We start from the raw sequence: 22,853 nt of genomic DNA on the forward strand, positions 1-22,853 counted from the left end.
GGTCTTAAAAATGGGTCGTGGCTGGGTCTTCCAGCACGACAATGACCCAAAACATACAGCCAAGGCAACAAAGGAGTGGCTCAGGAAGAAGCACATTAGGGTCATGGAGTGGCCTAGCCAGTCACCAGACCTTAATCCCATTGAAAACTTATGGAGGGAGCTGAAGCTGCGAGTTGCCAAGCGACAGCCCAGAACTCTTAATGATTTAGAGATGATCTGCAAAGAGGAGTGGACCAAAATTCCTCCTGACATGTGTGCAAACCTCATCATCAACTACAGAAGACGTCTGACCGCTGTGCTTGCCAACAAGGGTTTTGCCACCAAGTATTAGGTCTTGTTTGCCAGAGGGATCAAATACTTATTTCCCTCTGCAGAATGCAAATAAATTCATATACTTTCCACAATGTGATTTTCCGGATTTAATTTGTGATGTGCTATCTCTCACTGTTACCAATAACCTACCCTTCAATTATGGGCTGCTCATGTCTTTGTCAGTGGGCAAACTTACAAAATCAGCAAGGGATCAAATACTTATTTCCCCCACTGTACATACATTTTACCAAAGGCTAAGAAACTGTCTGCATTCTGACTTGGACATCCCTTTTCTTTCCAAGAGATTCTATACCAAATCTGCCTTGGAATATACACACATTTACACCTTCTTTGCAATAGATGAAAATATATGAAAATGCATTTATATGCTGCTAGGGGTCATTTTAAATTATATTTTAGACAGCGGCTAATAACACCAGCCCCAATAATGTACAAACCCTCTCCCACACTTGCAACTGTTTCCAGACAACAGGTATTGACTGTGTATGCAATATTAAAGGCAATTTTATTAAAGAGGGCCTACAACAGGCCTACTTGAAGTTTATTCTATTTAAGAAAAAATAGGTGCCTACTTTTCTGTATAGAAATACTAGCATAACATGCCATGAATGTGCATATATTCCATCACTTACACCAGCCACATAATCTGTATAAAGTGACCATATCTAGATCACTAGAGAATACAGATTATAGGATTTCATAATCTACTTGCGTAAATATGCGCCCTGCTCATGCTCCACCTAAACTTAGCATATAGTTTATAATGAAGGTTCATATAGGCAATTATAACATGTATGTTTACAAAATAGCGTTTAGCTGGTATGCTAGTCAATAAGAATCAAAACACAGTGGAGATTACCAAGGACCTGTGCAGTGCCAAAGGAGTTTCTTGACAAACTTTAATTGATAAAAATAAGTGGCAAACACGGACTGAACACGATCATGTTTCGGCTAGAGTGCCTGCATCAGAAGTCTACAGTGCATAGGCTGAAACATGCATGTATCACATGCATGAGGTTGTGTTTAGCTCACAAAGCATAGCAGTGAACTTTGTGAGCTAAACATAACCTGTTTGCCACATATTTTATCAATTAAAGTTTGTAAAGAGACTCCTTTGGCCCATTCAACCCAGTATCCTGCTTCCAGCAGTGGTCAGTCCAGGTCACAAGTGCCTGGCAGAATCCCAAAAAGTTGCAACATTCCATGCTACCAATCCCATGGACAGCAGTTTCCCCATTTCTATCTCGCATTTTACACCACACTGGACAGTTGGGTATACTGTCCATAAGTATGTTTAAATAAATAAAATTATTATAGTGAGGATATGAGCTGAGATGCACCCACTTGCTGCACACAATTTAAGGGCAGAAACAGCCAAGTTTCTACTCCATGGCAGAACACTACTGACAAGTGTTACGTGGCTTAAGGTTTGATTCATCTAAGCTTTGTAAAAAAAAAAAACCTGTACAGAAATACAAACATATCTAAAGAGCTAAGAATCAAGTCTGAAGTAAGGAGGAGTAACCTTGATGAACATCCAACAGTGAACATAAAAAAAAAAAATCCAGACATAAAAAAAAATTGGCAGGACTGAGTGAATACTTTCAATTCCATTCCTTAGAATCAAACCAGAACACTGGAATAATAAGTGTGAAGATGCATCTTTCATGGAACATATTTGTTAGACGTACTCACCCATGTCTTTGGAGAACAACAGTACCTCACACACATGAGGCAACAGGGATTCAGCTCCCTGAAGCCCCTCATGCATTAAGCTGAACAACAGGAAAACAGTACTAAGGAGGTTCCATAACAGCCCCTCAGTTAAAGTCACTGTGAAAAGGGAAGGGATTTTTAATTTAGTGCATGCCTCGCTCAGTCATTCAAGGCAAGTTACATCCAGGTACAATAGGTGTTTTCCTGACCCCAAGAGCTTACAGTACCTGAGACAATAGAGGGTTAAGGGGCAATTTTATAAACTAGGTGCCCCTTATGTACTTGAATGTATAGAACAGTAGCACATGCGTACATAAATTTACCCTAACTCGCAAAAAAGCCAGGAGGGTGCTTAAGTGTTATTCTGTAACAGTGTGCAGAAGTGACATACCCATGGTTTCTATAAATGGCATGCAAATTCCCGCATGGAAAATGCGTGCTATCCAGATACGCATGCAACTGAATTGGCTAATGAGCAAATCAGCACCAATAATTGGGTGTTATCAATTATTGGTGTTAATTGGCAATGTTTTTGGATTTGCACTATTCTGTAAACAGCACACAACTTGGAAAGTCATTATAGAACAAATTTTTTTTCAGTGCTGTTTATTGAGCACCTTTAACTGAATCTTGTCCATAGTGCATAAATACAAGGGGGATGTATACATGGGTGGGACTCACACTTATTTACGTGACTTATAGAATACTGCTGAATTTACACACTTGCACTTGAACCGATACCAGGTTACACTAGCATTATATAATGGAATCTGGGTGCCTAGGTGACATTATAGAATAGGTCCCCACTATGGGCTAGATTCTAGAAATGGCATCTGAAAAATCTGCACGGAAGAAGTTTCTGCCTAAGTGTATTCTGTAAGCGGCGTCTAGATTTAGGTGTGGTATACAGAATACGCTTAGTTGATATCCCAGCACCTAGAACTACATGCATCCATTTACACCAAGAGAAACATGGTGCAAATATTGGCGTGTAGATTTAGGCACAAAGGGGCATATTCTATAACAATGTGCATAAATTTTGGAACACTCACAAAATGCCATTAACCACGCCCCTTTTTGGCTCCGCACATTAGAATGTAGGTGCTCTGCATTACAGAATGTGCTTAACGAGTTGTGCGTAAATTCTAATTATTGCCAATTAGTTTTCATTATTGCTTGTTAAAGTGCTGTTAAAAACACTGATTGGCTCGTTAAGCCAATTGAGTTACGCATGGAGTTATAGAATACACTTGGATTTCAGCACGGAACGCTAGATGCGATATATAGAATCCAAGGGTATGTGTCTTGGGGTGCCTAAATGGAGGTGTCCAGCTGTAGAGTTGACCCTAAGGGCAAGATTCTCTATATGGTACCAAAAAGCGCTATTCTATAGGCCACATTTAAAGTTAAGTGCAGTTTATAGAATAGCACTTATGCACCTAAGTTTAGGTGTGGTCGTTTGCATCAACTGAAACATGGTACAAATGTATGCATCTACATTAGTTGCATATCCCCATTATTCTAGAACAATGTGCATTGATTTTAGGAACAACCCCATTATGCCCATAACTCTCCCATTTCTGTGCCCCCTTTTTCACATCTGCATAAATGCCAATTAAGGGGTCCTTTTACTAAGCCGCATAAGTGTCTACGTGCGCCCAACATGCAGCAATTCCGAGTTACTGCCTGACTACCACGTGGCCCATGCGGTAATTTCATTTTTCACGTATGGCTACTACACGCGCTGGAAATTTTTTTTATTTTCTGGCACACAGGCAGTAATCGGCATTTTACACACGCAGACCATTACCTCCCAGTTACCACCTCTGACCTAACCGCTAGGTCAACGACTGGCAGTAAGGCCTCAGACCCAAAATGGACGTGCAGTAATTTTCATTTTGCCACACATCCATTTTCGGCAAACATTTTTAAAAAGGCATTTTTTACAGGTGCACTGAAAAATGATTTTGCGCGTGCCCAAAACACGCATCTACACTATCGTAGGCCATCTTTCAGCACGCCTTAGTAAAAGGGACCCTAAATCTATTAGTGACAGCGCATGCCCAAATTTGTGCACACAAGTTTTGGTGGCTTTTATAGAATTAGAGGGAGGGGGAAAGTGACTTGCCTAAGAGCACAAGGAACAACAGTGGGATTTGAACCCTAGCTTCCCCGGTTCTCAGCCTTCTGGCTATAACAATTAGGCTGCTTCTCCCCCGCTGGCTGACTGGTTTCACCCTCCAAGGTAATCCACATTACTGGCTCAAGGAATCACTTTATCAACTTGTCTAACTGTATGAGAAGACTCCTCATCACAAATTTCCACTCAGTTGTAACAGAGAGAGTTAACAAGTTATGTGGAATATGTAAAAACTAACCTGTTCAAAAAGGCATACCCTAACGATCCAACTTAAATGCCTTAACCTTGCAACACAACAAAATAAAAGCTAAACTAAACTCTTCCTCCTATGATTCCCAATGTGTCTGTCACACATGAACTTTATTCTACCATAACCTCACTCTGTATTTGTTCATACCGGTATTGGTGATCGCCTCTACGGTACTATGTAAGCCACATTGAGCCTGCAAATAGGTGGGAAAATGTGGGATACAAATGCAACAAATAAATAAATAAAAGTAGGTGTGGACTACTACTACTACTACTATTAAACATTTCTATAGTGCTACTAGACTTACGCAGCGCTGTACAAATCAACATGAAAAAGACAGTCCCTGCTCAACAGAGCTTACAATCTAAATTGGACAGACGAACAGACAGCTAGGGGTGGGGAAATTGCAGTGGTAGGGGTGATAAGTGAGGGTGCTGAGTAAGAGAGTCATGGTTAGGAGTCGAAAGCAGTAGCAAAGAGGTGGGCTTTAAGCCTAGACTTGAAGACAGCCAGAGACTGAGCCTGACGTACTGGCTCAGGGAGTCTATTCCAGGCATAGGGAGCAGCGAAATAAAAGGAGCGGAGCTGGGAGTTAGCAGTGGGGGAGAAGGGGGACGACAGGAGACATTTACCCAGCGAACGGAGTTCACGGGGAGGAGTGTAGGGAGAGATGAGAGCGGAAATGTACTGAGGAGCTGCGGAGTGGATGCACTTGTAGGTCAAAAGCAGAAGTTTGAACCGTATGCGGAAGCGGATAGGGAGTCAGTGAAGCGACTTGAGGAGAGGGCTAACGTGAGTATAGCGACTCTGGCGAAATATAAGACGCACAGCAGAGTGGACTGAAAGTGACAGACAGCCCACGTGTTATGTTCCCAAAAATGGGCCATCTAATTCTATGGAGATCTTCTGTAGTGGGTATCTGTACTTTGAAAGGCAGGTATGTATTATTACAGGGCTGTATGCACAGGAAACACTCCCCTGGATTCTATGGGTCCTGTTTACTAAGCTGCGTTCTAGGAGTGTTAGCATTTTTAACGTGCATTAACCATGTACACATGTTAAATGTGTGCGTGCCTACAATATCCCTATAGGCGCCTACATGGTTTGTACATGTGCTAATTGTAGGCGAGTTAAAAACACTAATGTGCCTTAGTAAACAGGGCCCTATATATGGCAAAAATAATACAACAGGGTGCGGGTATGCTAGTATCCTAGAAACAGACCACAAAAATATCCCTTGCGGATATTTTTTTGCCCTATATATAGCACCCAGATCGAAGATGCACACACAAATTAACTAGCTTACAAGCCAATAACTAGCAATAAATTGATGTTACAATCAATTATTGCAGTTAATTGGCATAAATTAGATTTTGTGCATGCACCTTCCTGAGCGGTCTCTATAACCCCGCGCACCTAAATCCCTTAGCATGCAATTCAAAAGGGGGTGTGGCCAGGGACATGGTAGGGGCATTCCAAAAATTTACACACAGTTATAGAATACTGCCACTTCCACGCCCAAATGCCAAGAGTTGGGCACTGGCATTTATACCAGGTTGCTGCTGGTGTAAATACTGGCACCCAAATTTGGCCACAGGAATGGAACATCACTCCGCACCAATTTTTTCTAGCACCCAAATTTGGGCGCCATTTACTGAATCCACACCACTGTCTGCAAGTACACCAAATGCATTTTTATCATGGATATCCTGAAAACCCAACTACCTGCAGGGTCACCAGAAAAATTCTGGGAAGCCCTGCTCTATACTGCAAATAGGTTTATGATGATGGATTGGTGGAATTTATTTTACATATTTTTATGCTTTATTATTTGTGTAGCGGGTTCCCTAAGGAACTGTGTGTTTCAACCAAGGCTACATATCTTGGAGGGGGAGACCGCTCCTTACCTCTCTTGTGGGTCTGAGGGGTGGGGTGCTGAGATTTCTTCAAGGCCTTAACTTGGTGAATGCCCACTCACCCTCAGTATCTTTTAGCCTCTCACTCAGGTGCTGCTCCACTCAGATAAGGTACCTATTTTAAGCTTATTTTATAAATGCAACATTGATCCTTGTGTCCATATACAAAATAGGTACCCCAAACCAGCCCCAGTAACATACACAGATTTAAACCTGCTCTGAATAAGGTATACATTTGTGCATGTGCTCACAAATATACAGAATATATCCATCCATAGCAATTCTACCTATGCACTCCCCCACAAGTATGTCCCTGGAAATACCTGTGTATAGATTGCATATAATTTAATTAGGCTCATTCTTTTCACGTACCTTTTTACACAGGCTCTTACCCACCCCAGAAACTTTGGTTAAAGATATACTGCCCAATATTTAACTGTGGCAATCAGTGTTTTGGCAAAATGCCAGTCAACATGGGAGACTCCTGAGGAAACCAAAAAGCCATGTGACAGGAGGCAACATTCTATTGCGGATTGAGAACTGGTTAAAAGATAGAAAACAGTATAAAGTAAAAATGCCGATTCTCGCAGTGGAGAAAAGTGAATACTGGAGTTCCATAGGAAGTTGGACTGGGACCCATGCTTTCCAACATATTAACAAATGATCTGGAAATGGGAACAATGAGAGAGGTAATCAAATCTGCATATGGAACAAAATGATTCAAAGTTGTTAAATCGCAGCAGGACCTTGGAACACTGCATCCAAATGGCAGATGAAATTTAATATGGACAAGTGAAAAGTGATATACATAAAGAAGAATAAGCCAAATTATAGTTACACAATACTAGGTTCCACAGTCACTATCAAGATGGGAGTCACCATCAAGGAAAAGGATCTAGGTGTCATTATATGTTGAAATCTTCTGCTCGGTATGTGGTGGTGGCGGCGACAAAAAGCTAACGGAATGTTAGGAATTAGGAAAGGAACAGAGAATAATGCAAAATATATCACCTTTGTAGTGCTCCACAGTGCCATCATACCTTGAGTATTGTGTGCAATTCTGGTCACTATGGGACTCATTTTTGAAAGAGAAAAACATCCAAAAAGCGTCATAAAGCAGCACTTGGACGTATTTCTTCTCAGAAAGTCCAAATTGGTATTTTTGAAACCTATTTTGCAGACATTTACCTATGCAATTAGTTACATTTAGATGAGAACTATAACTCCATAAAAACTTTGTATCCCGAATACCTTATAAAGAGCCTTCTCTTCTTTCATGGAGACTACTCAATTTGAGCAAGTTTATAGGATTATTAACCAAATGTTCTTCTGCCTCTCAATTTCTTGATACAACTCCATTCTTGATGGTTTCTGAAAATGTTTCATGGTTCTGTATTCTGCTCAATTTTCAGACATTGCTATCTGCAACATCAAAATCTCTCACTGGGGGGGGGGGGGGGGGGGGCTGTGTTATCATGCCTGCTTCATGTACCTGTTAACTAGCCCTGAACTACAACTCAAAAAGGTGTGAGTTAAATTCAAAATCTCTTCCTTTTCCCTATGATTTCACCAGCATAATTACAAGGGACAGTGTTAGAGTGAGAGTTTAACAGGAACTATGCTATTCACTACAGAGTTAAAAAAATATATATATATTAAAGCAAAATAAAACAAAAACAAAAAAACCTCTCAGAAAAAAAAAATAGCATTAAAGGAAGTTCAAATATCAAGGTCGGAAGGAGCCTGATTCACTGGAGACTGTCTTCTCTAACTATGGGAATGCCCTTATGAATCTAAGGGTTCTGTTTACTAAGTAGCATTATAGGCGTGTTAACGTTTTTTAACGTTCATTAACCATGTATGCGTGTTAATCATGCACGTGCCTAAAATATCCCTATAGGCGCTAAAAACCCTTAGTAAACAGGGCCCTAGGTCTAGAAAGCCACGACTTAGTAAAGTTAAATAAGCTAATCAAGAAGATTGTCAATATTTAGCACAGTTATACATCTAAGCCCAGTGAAACTGGCTCACTGGATAAAATTTTCATTATCGCTCTAGGGCACTAAGCACTCCGCTGCTAGATACATAGGGGGGTCTTTTACTAAAGCTTAGCTCGAGTTATCTGCAGCAGGGCCCATAGAAATAAAATGGGCCCTGCTGGAGATAACTCGAGCTAAGGTTTTAGTAAAAGACCCCCAAAATTTAGCATACAGAGAATACAGAAGCCAAGTAAAAAGAAAAAAGCGATACCCATCTGTTTTCTGAAAGCCTAATAACCTCTATGCTCAGTTAGAGATATTTATAAGAGGAGCAGAGGTTTGTTTGATTGTTGCTTTGCCTTGATATGGTATTTTTTCTTTCACTCTGTCACTGTACAAAAGATTTCATTTTATGTCTGTGGGATACACAGACATTACAATTTTAGAGAGTATAAATGCAGTATTTTAGCTAGCTGGCCAGCCATAAATTAATCCAGCTAAAAGTTATCTGAGTGACTTTACCCAGATGTGTCTCCACGCTGAAAACTTTTCGGACAGCTATTTGTGTGGACTCACTAATTTTGGGCCCTTTTACTAAAGGGTGTTAAGCTCTAACATCTGCTTAGCGCATGACAAAACAGGCTATTGCTACTACTACTTATCATTTCTATAGCGGTACTAGACGTATGCAGCGCTGTACACTTGAACATGAAGAGACAGTCCCTGCTCTACAGAGCTTACAATCTAATTAGGACAGACAAACAGGACAAACAAGAGATAAGGGAATATTAAAGTGAGGATGATAAAATAAGGGTTCTGAACAAGTGAACAAGGGTTACGAGTTAAAAGCAGCATCAAAAAGGTGGGCTTTTAGCTTAGATTTGAAGACAGCCAGAGATGGAGCTTGACGTACCGGCTCAGGAAGTCTATTCCAGGCATATGGTGCAGCAAGATAAAAGGAACGGAGTCTGGAGTTAGCAGTGGAGGAGAAGAGTACAGATAAGAGAGATTTACCCAGTGAACGGAGTTCCCGGGGAGGAATGTAGGGAGAGATGAGAGTGGAGAGGTACTGAGGAGCTGCAGAGTGAATGCACTTATAGGTCAATAAAAGGAGTTTGAACTGTATGCGGAAACAGATAGGAAGCCAGTGAAGTGACTTGAGGAGAGGGCTAATATGAGCATAATGACCCTGGCGGAATATTAGTCGTGCAGCAGAATTTTGAACAGATTGAAGAGGAGAGAGATGGCTTAGTTGGACACCTGTGAGAAACAAGTTGCAATAGTCTAAGCGAGAGGTGATACGAGCGTGGATGAGGGTTCTGGTAGTGTGCTCAGAAAGGAAAGGGCGAATTTTGCTGATATTTATTTATAGCATTTGTATCCCACATTTTCCCACCAATTTGCAGGCTCAATGTGGCTTACATTATGCCGTGATGGCGATCGCCATTTCCGGGTACAAAATTACAAATGGTAATGCATTAAGGTGCATACATACATGGTAAAGAAGAATGTATTATGGTATTGCATAGAGTTTTCTGAGTGATAGAGTGAGTTGTAACATAAATTAGGTCATCGACTATAGAGAGATCATGATATTATAGAGAAAGAAACCACAGGTTTAAGCAGTCTGTTGAATATGTGCAGAGAAGGAGAGGGAGGATTCGAAGATGACCCCAAGGTTAGAAGCTGATGAGACAGGAAGGATGAGAGTGTTATCCACAGAAATAGAGAATGGGGGAGGAGGAGAGGTTGGTTTAGGGGGAAAGATAAGTCATGCTAAAATGTTTTGCGGTATTTTTCCTCCTAGAACACCAACTTGTGTGTTAGCAATTTATTAACTATATTTTTGGAAGGGATGTGTCATGAACAGAGGATGGGTGTGGAAGCATTTAGCAACATGCACAATTGCATTATTGTGCGCTAACTGACTAATGCTGAGTTAACACAGAAACACTTAGCACCTCATAAGGAGGAGAGGGTGAGTGCTCTCATGTCAACTTTTTACAGGTAACATTTATTATTAATGTGAACATTAATGCAAGACCTGAAAGCAAATATTCAAAAATGCTTTAAACTGTTCTGCATTGAGTCTGGGTTTAGTGCACAGGAAAGTCCCACGATAAGATGCACTAAGGTCCGATTCTTTGCTTAATGAGAGAACTAAATTTAAAGCTATTTCTTTACTTTTTAAAATTCTACATGAGTCCGCTTCAGAATTACTGATTAAAAAACTCACTTCGCTTTTTATTGGATGTTTTCTGCATCTTTGAGATCAACTGATGCCAGATTTTTGAAAATAGAAAATACTATATTTTGGGAATATCAGTGTGGAATTCTCTTGCTTCTTATATTAGGATTGAACATAAATATGCTGTTTTCAGGAAGAAGTTGAAAACTTTATTTCTGAAAAATGCTAATGATTAGTAGGACTTTCTTTCTTTTTGTCATGATTGTAATTCGAATTAATTTTGTATTTTATCTACTTTGTACACCGCATTGAACCCAAAGTGGTGATACTAGCAGTCAACAAGTTAGTATTTGATTTATTTATTTATTGGTGCTTATATCCAACATAATCCGAATGTTAATTATTCGGTTCTATGTGGCTTACAATAATTAAGACTAGAAATGCATACAATATATTTTTACAAATATGAAGAAAACAAACAGTGAGATTTTGAAAACAGCAAACAAAGATATAACATTTGCTGTTCAGTTCATTGTCTAAACAATGCAAGCATTTAATTTGATTAGATTCTAACACCCCTATTTACTAAGCCACGCTACTACTACTACACGCAGCGCTGAACAGTTGATATAGAGAGACAGTCCCTGCTCAAACAGCTAGGAGTTCTTTTACTAAGGTGCGCTAAAAAATGGCCTGCGGTAATGTAGGCACGTATTTGTTTTTTAGCGTGGCTGTAAAAAAATGCCTTTTTTTGGGGGGGGGGGGCAAAAATGGACGTGTGGCAAAATGAAAATTGGCACACGTTCATTTTAGGTCTGTGACCATACCACCAGCTACTGACTTAGCGGTAAGGTCTCACGCATTAATCGGTGGTAATGGTCAACACACGTTCAAATGCCAATTACCACCCGCACATCAGAAAAAAAATATATTTTTGGACGTGCATCAAAAATGAAATTACCACCCGGGCCATGTGGTAGCCAGGTGGTAACTCAGAATTGGCGCATATTGGGCGCGCATAGGTTCTTACATAGCTTAGTAAAAAGGACGCACAAATGCAGTATCATTTTTAGCTTCCGCTAACGCTAGAGACACCCATAGGTATATATGGCTGTCTCTAGCATCAGCACGCACTAAAAACGCTAGAGCACTTTAGTAAACAGGGACCTGACACTCTTTAGTACAAGGGCCCCTTTATTTGGGGTGAGCAGAAAACTTTTCCATACCCCAGGAACACCTCTGCGTGGGGATAAATTCTGTGCAAGCAACAAGTGGCACCTGTTCAGCAGAGAAGGAGAAAATCTGTGGTCTGTCCAGCTATCTCAAATTTTAGGCAGACAAGCCCTTTCAGCACTTATTTTTAATTTATATATTTGTTTGGTATAGTGCCATTTGTCTTGTACATCATGACAATTTACAAGTTAACCAAATACCTCAAAACTTGAAAAATGCCAGAAAGTGTGAGCATGTTAAAAAAAAAAGCTGACAAACTCATTAGACAGCAGGAAGGGCATTAGTGGAGGACTACAGTCCAGTCTAGAAACATTCATTGGAAGACACAGTAGGGAAGCGAGGGAGGGACACTTACAGTAACCACAAGCCAGTTTCTCAATTTCTGGAGAACATGATAAGGAAGATCTGGGCCTTGACCCCAGCTTTAAACCTGAGGTAGGAACTCTCAGCTCTTAATTCATGGGATAGAAAATTCCAAAGTAAAGAGCCCGAACAGCTGAAAGCTGTGCAATGTGTGCCTTCAACCCGAATACGTTTAGCTCTAAATATACAGTGAGAGGACAACATGCAAAGCCATTTCCATGGTATGAAAGCATTTAACCTGTAGATACAGTAGTTCTTGAATATTTCAAGCTTTATAAGTAAAAGCACAGGTGTTATTGAAAATGCATTCTTTTAACTGCACGCTGCAAAAGCTCTCCTCAGACAAGACAGAGAAGAAATGTAACAGTATGTCAAAGTGTATGTTTTGTGGCAACTTTTCCATACAGAATACGTTTGGCAAACATGTCTGGTTAATTTTTCATTAGGCAACGATGAAAGCAAAAATGACCTGTACAGTTTTGTTTTTTTCACTATTCCTGCAATCTACACCCATGGAGTATACAAGGCCAAGACCAGCTTGAATATTGCCCCATATGCTCGAGAATTTGCAAATATTTTCCACTATTGCTTTAAGATGTATTAAACCCCACATATTTATCAAAAAGAAATTCATATATTACGCAATGGACCAATCACCTTCTGGGATGACCCAGCTGGAAAGGAGGGTGATCTCTTCCTATTTCAACATGGAAAAAGGTGGTTCAGGAAATTAAAAGAATAATAATAATACATTTTTACCTCATGGTAAATTCTCTGCTCAGGAATGTTCTTTCCAGAAGTCCTAGGTTGGTTCATTCCTCTCACTCAGCCCTACCCATTAGTTAACCTTCAACAATGCAAAGCTACACAGACAGGTGCCAGGCTCGGAAGGGTGAATCACAATCAGACTGACACAGCATTATTTTTAAATCTTGGATCACAGTAAAGGTTGCACAAACTGCTAAGCTATCCCAACTTTCTCCAGAACCTCTAGGACTGGCCAGTGAGTACCATTTCCAAGTGCTGATTAATGGTAGTGAGGTTTGAAGCCAGTTTGAAACTGAACAGAGGTGCTCGGACATGATAATAAACCAGCACTAAATAGGAGTCAGGTGTGTAACCTGTTTCTCAACCTTACAGTGCTAGCACTGGTAACAGAAGAAAATCAAGCAGAAAATAATAGTGTATTCCTTGAAACATGATCAGCCTCAATTTCTAGTGTAGCATACAGATAATACATTCAGTTAAAACCAAAATCTCTATGGTGACTGAAATTATTTCTCACAAAGCCATAGCTAAATCCATCACTCACAGAAGCAGAAACTCCAGTACCCAACAGACACTTCATTACACTCTGCCACTTAAAACAGCCTCTCAGAATCCATATTTCACTAATAGGACCCATTGTTGAGGTTATTAGTTGGAAACTAACTCAACTACTCTATTTCTATCCATAAAAACTATCAAGAAATTAAATGAGCTTCAGATTCCCATTAATCTGGAGGATGAGTTCTCCTAGCACAAGCCAGCAGACTCTCTGCTCTGTGTAACACAGATTTCATTAGACAGAAGCCTTGAAGGATGTAAAAACCTAAGATTGGAGAGCACCTTGTAGAACCTGAGGCGAAGCAGAGATTCCAGGGCTGTGAAAGCCACACAAAATTAATCAACTTTATCAAGAAACTGATCATTGCTGCCCCAAGGTTTAAAGAAAGACTTCAAGCACAGTTTGCAATTACAGAAGAAGTTTTCCATTTTTATTTAAAAAAAATAATAATAAAAAAAGTTTCAAGAATGATCTATCCTGCTTTGTTCACACCAGGAACAGATTCTTGGTCATGATAAGATTATCTGGAATCTGCTTATCAACCATTCTACACAAATCATGATAACAAAACAGTTCTTTAAAGTTTTCAAATTCACCAAAATCTGCTATATCCTGCCAAACCCACTCAGTGGGCTGAAAAGTAAACCATTTTCTTTACAGCATAAATAGGAATGTTAAAACTCATTGCATGAGAACAAAAGGTGTAGTAGAATTATCAGATACCAGATTTTAAGATTAAAGAGGTTTTCTTCTCAGGTCTTGAACCAGGACTGCTAGAATCTGACAGGCAGATGATCAAAGCCCTGGGCTGTTCCAAACAACGCTCTAAAAATAGCACTGGAACAGCGCGGGGCTTTACCACATGGATGATCAGAGATAATGCATGCAAATTTAAGCAGCGCAATTATCTCTGATCATGGGGTAAAAATGTGGGCGAATTGTGCCTGAGCATGCGCTCAGCACAATCCTCTCGCACTTGTTTGAGAGGTCTGGGCTGTCAAAAGCCAAAACCTGTCAAACACAGGGGCTGGAGGTCCATGGGACCACCAGGCCCTGACTACCCCTGCCCCGAGCAAGGCAAAACGGGGGCGGGAGGTCCAGTGGACCTCCGGTCCCCCCGACGATCTCACCCCCCCCCCCAGGTTCAGGGAGGGCTGGAGATCCAGTGAGTCTCCAGCCCCCCCCCAACCTCCCAGAAAATGGTCCCTGGTGGTCCAGTGGCTGCCACTGCCCCCCAACCCAACCCCCAGCATTGGCAAGGGTCCGCTCTGCCATCTGATCTGACACCCACCTTCCCTCTCTGCCTGCCCGGTGCCCACCCCCCTACCTTGGTTGGAGGAGGGACGCAGCCTGCCTCCCTCCTCTTCCTTCGACGCTGCAAAATGGCGGTGCCCAGCCCTGCCCAGTACATCCTGGGATGCGCTGGGCAGGGCTACACACCATATAAGGGAGAAACTCCAGTCCCCTGTCGCTGGGGGGGGGGGGGGTTTGCGTCGTTGGGGGGAATGGGGGCCTGCCAGCATGCAAATGCATGCTGGACAGGGCTCACCATTCCTCCCCAATGATCTCCAAACCCTAAAGCCAGCTCGGAGCTGGAGTAGGGTTTGTCGCAGCCAGCGATCCAATCTTTGGCGCGCTGGTCGCTGATCATTGGAGATGAATGCGTTAAGCCCCTTTAGCATGCATTTGCATGCTACTTGCGGTAAGAGCCCTCGAGCGCGTTGTTTCACGCGCTCGAGGGCTCTGATCATGCGGGGTTAGCAAACGCTGGCGCTAGTATGGCGCTAACAGCCTCTGGTGCCAGCGTTTGCTTTTGATCATGAGGGTATGTAAGAGGGTGGGGGAAAGAACAGCTTTAGATTTCTCAGTTCCTGTACCACCTGCTGCTCCTCACTGCCAGACAGAATGCTAGGTTATATAGATCTTGGTCTCACCCTCTTTGGCAATTATTATGCTCTTATTTAAAGATGATACTATGACTGAGCATGTTTTTTCTTCACCTATAATTAAGGACCTAAGGGGCCCTTTTACTAAGGCGTGCTGAAAAATGGCCTGCACTTGTGCAAGCACGTGTTTTGGACGCTTGCACGTCCATTTCTCAGCGCGCCTACAAAAAAAGGCCTTTTATTTTGAGGCCGAAAATGGACATGCAGCAAAATTAAAAACCAGCATACGTCTATTTTTGGCATGAGACCTTACCGCCACCAACTGACTTAGTGGTAAAGTCTCGCGTGTTAACCGGGCGGTAATCATCAGTGCACGTACCCTGCCAATTACCGCTGGGTAAACGCCACGCAGTAGAAAATTTCTACTGTGTGTTTCGGACGAATGTCAGAAATGGAATTACTGCCCGGGGAACATGGTAGCTAGGCGGTCATTCCAATTTTACGTGAATTGTACGTGCGTAGGCGCCTACGTGCCTTCGTAAAAGGGCCCCTAAATGATCGTATCTATAGCTATTTTTTTTCTTTTTTCGCCCAACAGCTTCCTCCTGCTTTTTGAACATTCCAGTCCAATCACAATCTTCCCCCAACACCCAAATATACCCTGAGTCTTTCTCCATTTTTATTGTGTTCTTACTTCCCAGCCACTGCAGTCACATTTCTCCAAAAACTAGCACAAATGTGCTACTAAGTCAACCAGTAGTTTTTAACCATGAGCAAAAGCTTGAATTCCCTCTCCACAAGATAAGGGGCTGTTCTGCTTCCACAGCACCCTTCAGTCACAACTGGCCTGAGGAGTGGGAGCAGGGTCCACAAATAGGCTTATTTTCGAAGGAGAAGGGCGCCCATCTTTCAACACAAATCGCAAGATGGGCGTCCTTCTCCCAGGGTTGCCCAAATCGACATAATCAAAAGCCAATTTTGGGCGTCCTCAACAGCTTTCCGTTGTGGGGACGACCAAAGTTCACGGGGACATGTCAGAAGCAGCGAAGGTGGGACTGGGGCGTGCTTAACACATGAGCGTCCTCGACCGATAATGGAAAAAAGAAGGGCGTCCCTGACGAGCACTTGGCCGACTTTACTTGGTCCATTTTTTTCTTGCAACCAAGCCTCAAAAAGATGCCCAAACTGACCAGATGACCCCCAGTGGTCACTAACCCCCTCCTACCCTCAAAAAAACCTTTTAAAATATTTTTGCCAGCCTCAAATGTCATACCCAACTCCATGACAGCAGTATGTATGTCCCTGGAACAGTTTTAGTGAGTGCAGTGCACTTCAGGCAGGCGGACCCAGGCCCATCCCCCCCTACCTGTTACACCTGTGGTGGTAAATGTGAGCCCTTCAAAACCCACCACAAACCCACTGTACCCACTTGTAGGTGCCCCCCTTCACCCCTTTGGGCTATGGTAGTGTTGTACAGTTGTGGGGAGTGGGTTTTGGAGGGGGTTGGGGGGCTCAGCACCTGGGAGCAATTTGTGAAGCCCACTGCAGTGCCCCCTAGGGTGCCCGGTTGGTGTCCTGGCATGTCAGGGGGACCAGTGCACTACGAATGCTAGCTCATCCCACAACCAAATGGCTTCGATTTGGTTGTTTCTGAGATGGGCATCCTCGGTTTCCATTATCTCTGAAAACCGGGGACGACCACTCTAAGGTCGACCTAAATGTTGAGATTTGGGCATCCCTGACCGTATTATCGAAACGAAAGATGGACGCCCATCTTGTTTCCATAATACGGGTTTCCCCGCCCCTTCGTGAGGACGTCCTGTGAGGACACCCTCAGGAAAACTTGACGCCCCGTTCGATTATGCCCCTCAAAGTAAACCAGGCTGTCTCACAGAGTAGTGGTGTTGGGTCAGGATGCTGTGTGCCACAACCTGCACCCCAATATTGAGCAAGCTCCTTCATTTTGTCCATAGAAGAGTAATTTTTTTTATTGTGTTTGGCACCCCTCCCCCCCCCCCAATCATTTTGAAATGTTGGCACCTATGAACTGCACTATATGTTAAAGAGGGAATTGAGTCAAACAAAATAAACATTTGACATGAAACAGAAAGCAGTGTGGAATCCTTATGGATGGAAATTCCATATGTGAAGGGAAGGAGTATACTGGTAGGGCTGTACTACCATCTGCAAGGACAGAATGAACAAACAGATGAAGAAACGTTTACAACATTTAGGAAAGCTGGCAAATTGGGCAACAGTATAATAATTACCCAGTACTGAGTGGATAAGCGTTACATCAGGGAGCACTAGTAAGGTAAAATTCCTAGACGTAATAAATGACTGCTTCTTGGAGCAACTGTTCTAGAGGGGGAGCTATTTTAGATCTACTCTTTAGTAGCATGTAGGGCATATCATGAGAGGTAACGGTGTGGGGTCCGCTGGGAAACAGTGATCATAATATGATGAAATCTGAGCTAATATCTGGAGTGAAGTCAGAAAGGAGATCTGCTCTAGCAGCATTTAATTTTTGAAAGGGCAACTATGATAAAATTAGGAAAATGGTTAAAAAGGAGCTAAGAGGATCAGTTACAAAGGTTAAGACTTTAAATCAGGCATGGACGTTGTTTAAAAATACCATCGTGGAAGACCAGACCAGATGAATTCTATGTATTTACATAGATGGAAAGAACAAACGATGGCCAGCATAGTTAAAAGGTGAAGTGAAAGAGGCTATTAGAGCCAAAAGAACATCCTTCAAAGAAAGGAAAAAGGACCCGAATGAAGAAAATAAGAAGCAACATAAGTACTAGCAAGTTAGATGCAAAGCATTGATAAAAGAAGGCTAAAAGAAACTTGCCACAGAGGCAAAATCTCACAACCATTTCAGGTATTTCAGAAGCAGAAAGCCCGTGAAGGCATCTTTGGGACCGTTAGATCATGAAGGAGCAAAAGGGGCACTCAGGGAGGACAAGGTCATAGCGGAGGGACTGAATGAATTTTTTGCTTCAGTCATTATGAGATATAAGAGATCTGTTGGTACCAGAAATGGTTTTCAAGGGTGATGATGCAGAGGAACTGAAAGAAATCTCAGTGAACCTGGAAGATATACTGAGAAGAATCAACACGTTAAAGAGTAGTAAGTAAATCACCTGGACTGGATAGCATACACCATAGGATACTAAAAGAACTCCAACATGAAATTGCTATTAGTGATCAGTAACCTGTCATTAAAATTGTCCATAGTAATTGAAGATTGGAGGGTGATCAATGTAATGCAGATTTTTAAAGAGGGTTCCAGGAGTGATCCGGGAAATTACAGACTGGTAAGCCTGACTTCAGTGTCAAGCAAAATAGTGGAAACTATTATAAAGAATAAAATTACAGAACATGTAGACAAACATGGTTTAATGGGAGAGTCAAAATGTATTCAGCCATGGGAAGTCTTGCCTCACTGATTGCTTCATTTATTTGGTGTGAAAAAACATGTTGATAAAGGTGAGCCGGTTGATGTAGTGTATCTAGATATTCAGAAAGCAGCCATGGGAAGTCTTGCCTCACCAATTTGCTTCACTTATTTGTAGGTGTGAAAAAACATGTTGATAAAGGTGAGCCGGTTGATGTAGTGTATCTAGATTTTCAGAAAGCTTTTGACAAAGTTCCTCATGAGAGACTCCTGAGAAAATTAAAAACAATCATGGAATAGGAAGCAAAGTTCTGGATAGGAATTGGTTATTGGACAGAAAACAGAGGATAGAATGGCCATTTTTCCCAATGGAGAAGGGTGAATAGTGGAGTGCCACTGGGATCTGTACTAGGACTGGTGCTATTCATCATATTTATAAATGATATGGAAATCGGAACAACAAGGAAGGTGATTACATTTGCAAATGACACAAAACTATTCAAAGTTGTTAAAACACATGCGGTCTGTGAAAAATTGCAGGAAGACCTCAGGAAATTGGAAGACTGGGCATCCAAATGGCAGATGAAATTAAATGTAGATGAATGCAAAGTAATACACATTGGGAAGAATAATCCAAATCACAGTTACCTGATGCTAAGGTCCACCTTGGGAGACAGCACCCAAGAAATATCTGTCACTGTAGACAATACACTGAAATTTCTGTCCAGTGTGCAGCAGCAGCCAAAAAAGTAAACTGAATGCTAGGCATGATTAAGAAAGGGATCAAGAATACTATAATGTCTCTGTATCGCTCCATGGTGTGACCCCACCTTGAGCATTGCATTCAATTCTGGTTACTGTATCTCAAAAAAAGATATAGCAGAATTAGAAAATGTTCAAAGAAGAGCAGCCAGAATGATAAAGGGGATGATACTCCTCTCATATGAGGAAAAGCTAGAGAGGTTAGCGCTCTTTAGCTTGGAAAAGAGACGACTGAGGGGAGATGATTGAGGCCTACAAAATCCTGAGTGGTGCAGAATGGGTAAAAGTGAATTGATCTTTTACTCTTTCAAAAAATGCAAAAATAGGGGACACTCAATGAAATTACATGGAAATACTTGTAAAACAAACAGGAGGATATATATATATATTTTTTTTTTCTTACTCAATGAACTTACATGCAAAAAACTGTATACAAGCAATCTGCATGCACATGCATAAAAGTGTATACAAGCGATCTGTATGCACATAAAAGGTTTGCACACAAACAAGGCAAGCAATTAAAGTGCGCACTGCCATAAAGCATTTAGTTAGTGTTCATATTTTCTGAAATTTTTGCAATTTTATATGTATGTAGTTTTAAAACATTTTTCAACACTAACTAAACGCTTTATGGCAGTGCACGATTCTAGCTGAGACTATTAATATGAAATGGGGGGGGGGGGGGAGGTGGGGTGGAGAGACAAGGATTCTAAGTCTTCCCACAGACCAAGGACATTTTTTTTCCTAAGAGTTAGGACCTAACATTTGACTTGATATTTCCAGCAGCAGAGAACCAGATGAAATGTCCCTTTTTAAAAAAATCCTGAAATAATCTGAACTCTTCAGATTATTTCAGGATTTTTTAAAAAAGGGACATTTCATCTGGTTTCTCTCCTGCTGGAAATATCAAGTCAAATGTTAGGTCCCCCATCCCCAAATGTTAGGAAGGAGTAGTACCTTTATCCTGAACTTTCTACAAATTATCAGATACACACTATATTAGGCGTCACTTCACAAGTGTGGCAAAATAAGTCCTCATAGATAATGATGAAACCGCATGACACATGCAGTGTATTCCCACATGACTGTGTGAAGGCCAAGACAATATTAGCTCCTTTGCACCCTCCCTACCCCCCTCCAGATTCACAACCCACTCAGCAGACATATTCCCTTGTTTTTTCCTCTCTTTCTTTAACATACAAATATGCAGCTGTCCAAATGGAAACGAAAGAATGTGCAATGTAGTTTCTTATAGTCCATCCAGCAAGGCAAGGCATTGAAAGCTAACGCTGTCCACAATTTGGATAGATCCTGACTTGGAATGTCAGCGTACTTAAAACATCACAGTTTTCAGTCTTGTAAACTTCTCTGAAGCTACTTCATTTGGAATATATTGGAATAACATGTTCATTTCTGCTACAGCTGTGCTCTATATCAAGGATACAGTGTGTCTACTGTATTGCGAATGGCAGAATTCTTACAGTGCATAACTTTCACTTCTGAACAATTTACTTCTGAGACCAGACTTTAGCTTTCAACAAAGTAAACATCTACTGTCCTGTTTTACACTCCAACTGTAAAAACTGCCATACTCATAAACTAACTACTATCCTTTTTTTTTTATACACATAGAGACGTATTTTAAAATCACTTAGACTTACAAAATTATAATAGTAGCCTATGGAACCCACTTTGTAAGTGTAAGTGCTTTGAAAATGAGCCCCATAATCTCTCAAAGTTTCTTTGGGACTCATTTTCAAAGCACTTAGACTTACAAAGTTCCATAGGTTACTATTATAACTTTGTAAGTCAAGGTTTCATAAGTTACTATGGAACTTTGCAAGTTTAAGTGCTTTGAAAATACCCTCATTTGTCACTCAAACACTAATATATTAGTTTACTGCATAACTCAACATCAGTCACAAAAAAAAAGTCTCGCTCTGCTTTTGCTAATAGTGCATAACGTTCTGCATATGACATTACACTTTTTTTTGGCTGTTATAGGTCTGTGAAACATTCCTATGCACAAAATACACAAAATTATACATGCCACATATGTCTATATTTATATCCAAAATGCGCCATCCAACTGGGGGGGGGGGGGGGGGGGAGGAGAGATAAAAGAAAACAATTATATCCTGATATCAACGAGGTTTTCCCTACAATCCAGGTACCCTCTTGCTCCTTAGCTTATAGTCCTGTGCTGGAAAGCATCTACTATGAGATTTTCTCCGAATATCTATCAAGAATAGTGATTATGTTTCTGTTTCAGGCTCCTACCCAAATGTATTTCATCCTCTAGATTTCCAGTTTAATATCTCCAGCTTCAAGTGCATGGAGGAGAACAGAAGGATTCCCAAATTTTGGGAACGTGGGTATTCTGCACACCCTTCACTTGAAAGAGTGATCCCAGTACACTCATCAACCAAAGCAGCGCCAAACTCAGAGGGGTCTCGGCCCTACCCCCCACAGCAGGATAGCCAGTACCTCCGACCCAAGAAGCCCTCCCCCATATTCTTTTCTCGTCTCTTGCCGCGCCAGCTGAGCAGTGATTTTAACCTAAGACTTTCATACACGCCAATGCAGTGCCCACCAACCTCACCTCATACAGCGAAAACCCGCACGCCTCACCCCGGCCCTCCCTCACCTGCTGACCGACTTGACACTGGTGGACCTGGGTGCAAACAGCCGTCGGGCGAGACAAGTATTGGGGTGCTCCATTAGGTTGATGGTGATGCATAACATCCAGACAACTCATGGCAGGTTCTGCACTCCGCCACCACTGCCTCCTCCGCCGTGCAGCTCCTTCACTCCCTGCCGGTCTCGCTTATATACGAGGTGGCAGCCGCAGCCTGACAGCTCCAGGATCCGGCAAGCGGTCCAGCGACCCCAGCCCCAGCCGTTCATTAGAATGCAGACAATGGGCACGCCCCGTCCCAGCCAATCGGCCTCACCCCAGTCAACCAAACCACACCCCCTCCCAGCCAAGAGGTTGGACTTTGTTCCCCGCCACACCCGCTTTTCGCTGGACAGCATGGGTAGGAAGGGGCGGAGCAGGGCTGCAATTGGTGCAAAGTTTGACACTGAGCTGACAAGAGATTGGGAAAAAAAGGAAGAGGCGTGTCTGATAGCCAAAGACACACCCATTGGGCAGTTTCTGACCTGTATACTATAGTATCATTATAGTATCCTTATTGTTATTTTGATAGGTAAGCAGCTGATTGGTGGAGCTAGGGCCGGGGGTAATGATGAAGACGAAGGGAAGATCTTCCCGACCCGTGTAAATTAAAGAAACAGTTATTTTGAGCAACTTGGATGTGGGAGGGGGGGGGGGGGGGGGTCAGTTGCTTGCAGGCG

General features: G+C 41.9%; 1 protein-coding gene across 1 annotated transcript in view; it reads right to left on the minus strand.

The window, feature by feature from the left end:
• VGLL3 (vestigial like family member 3) overlaps positions 1–22,407 on the minus strand; it is a 57,099-nt gene extending 34,692 nt beyond the window's left edge. Inside the window, exon 1 of the mRNA XM_030204241.1 lies at positions 22,144–22,407. Within this exon, the coding sequence (XP_030060101.1) occupies positions 22,144–22,254 (111 nt within the window). The 5' untranslated portion in view covers positions 22,255–22,407. The remainder of the gene's footprint in view (positions 1–22,143) is intronic.
• Positions 22,408–22,853: the final 446 nt, after the last annotated feature.

Source organism: Microcaecilia unicolor, chromosome 5 (assembly GCF_901765095.1).
Source record: "Microcaecilia unicolor chromosome 5, aMicUni1.1, whole genome shotgun sequence".
Lineage (NCBI taxonomy): Eukaryota > Metazoa > Chordata > Amphibia > Gymnophiona > Siphonopidae > Microcaecilia > Microcaecilia unicolor.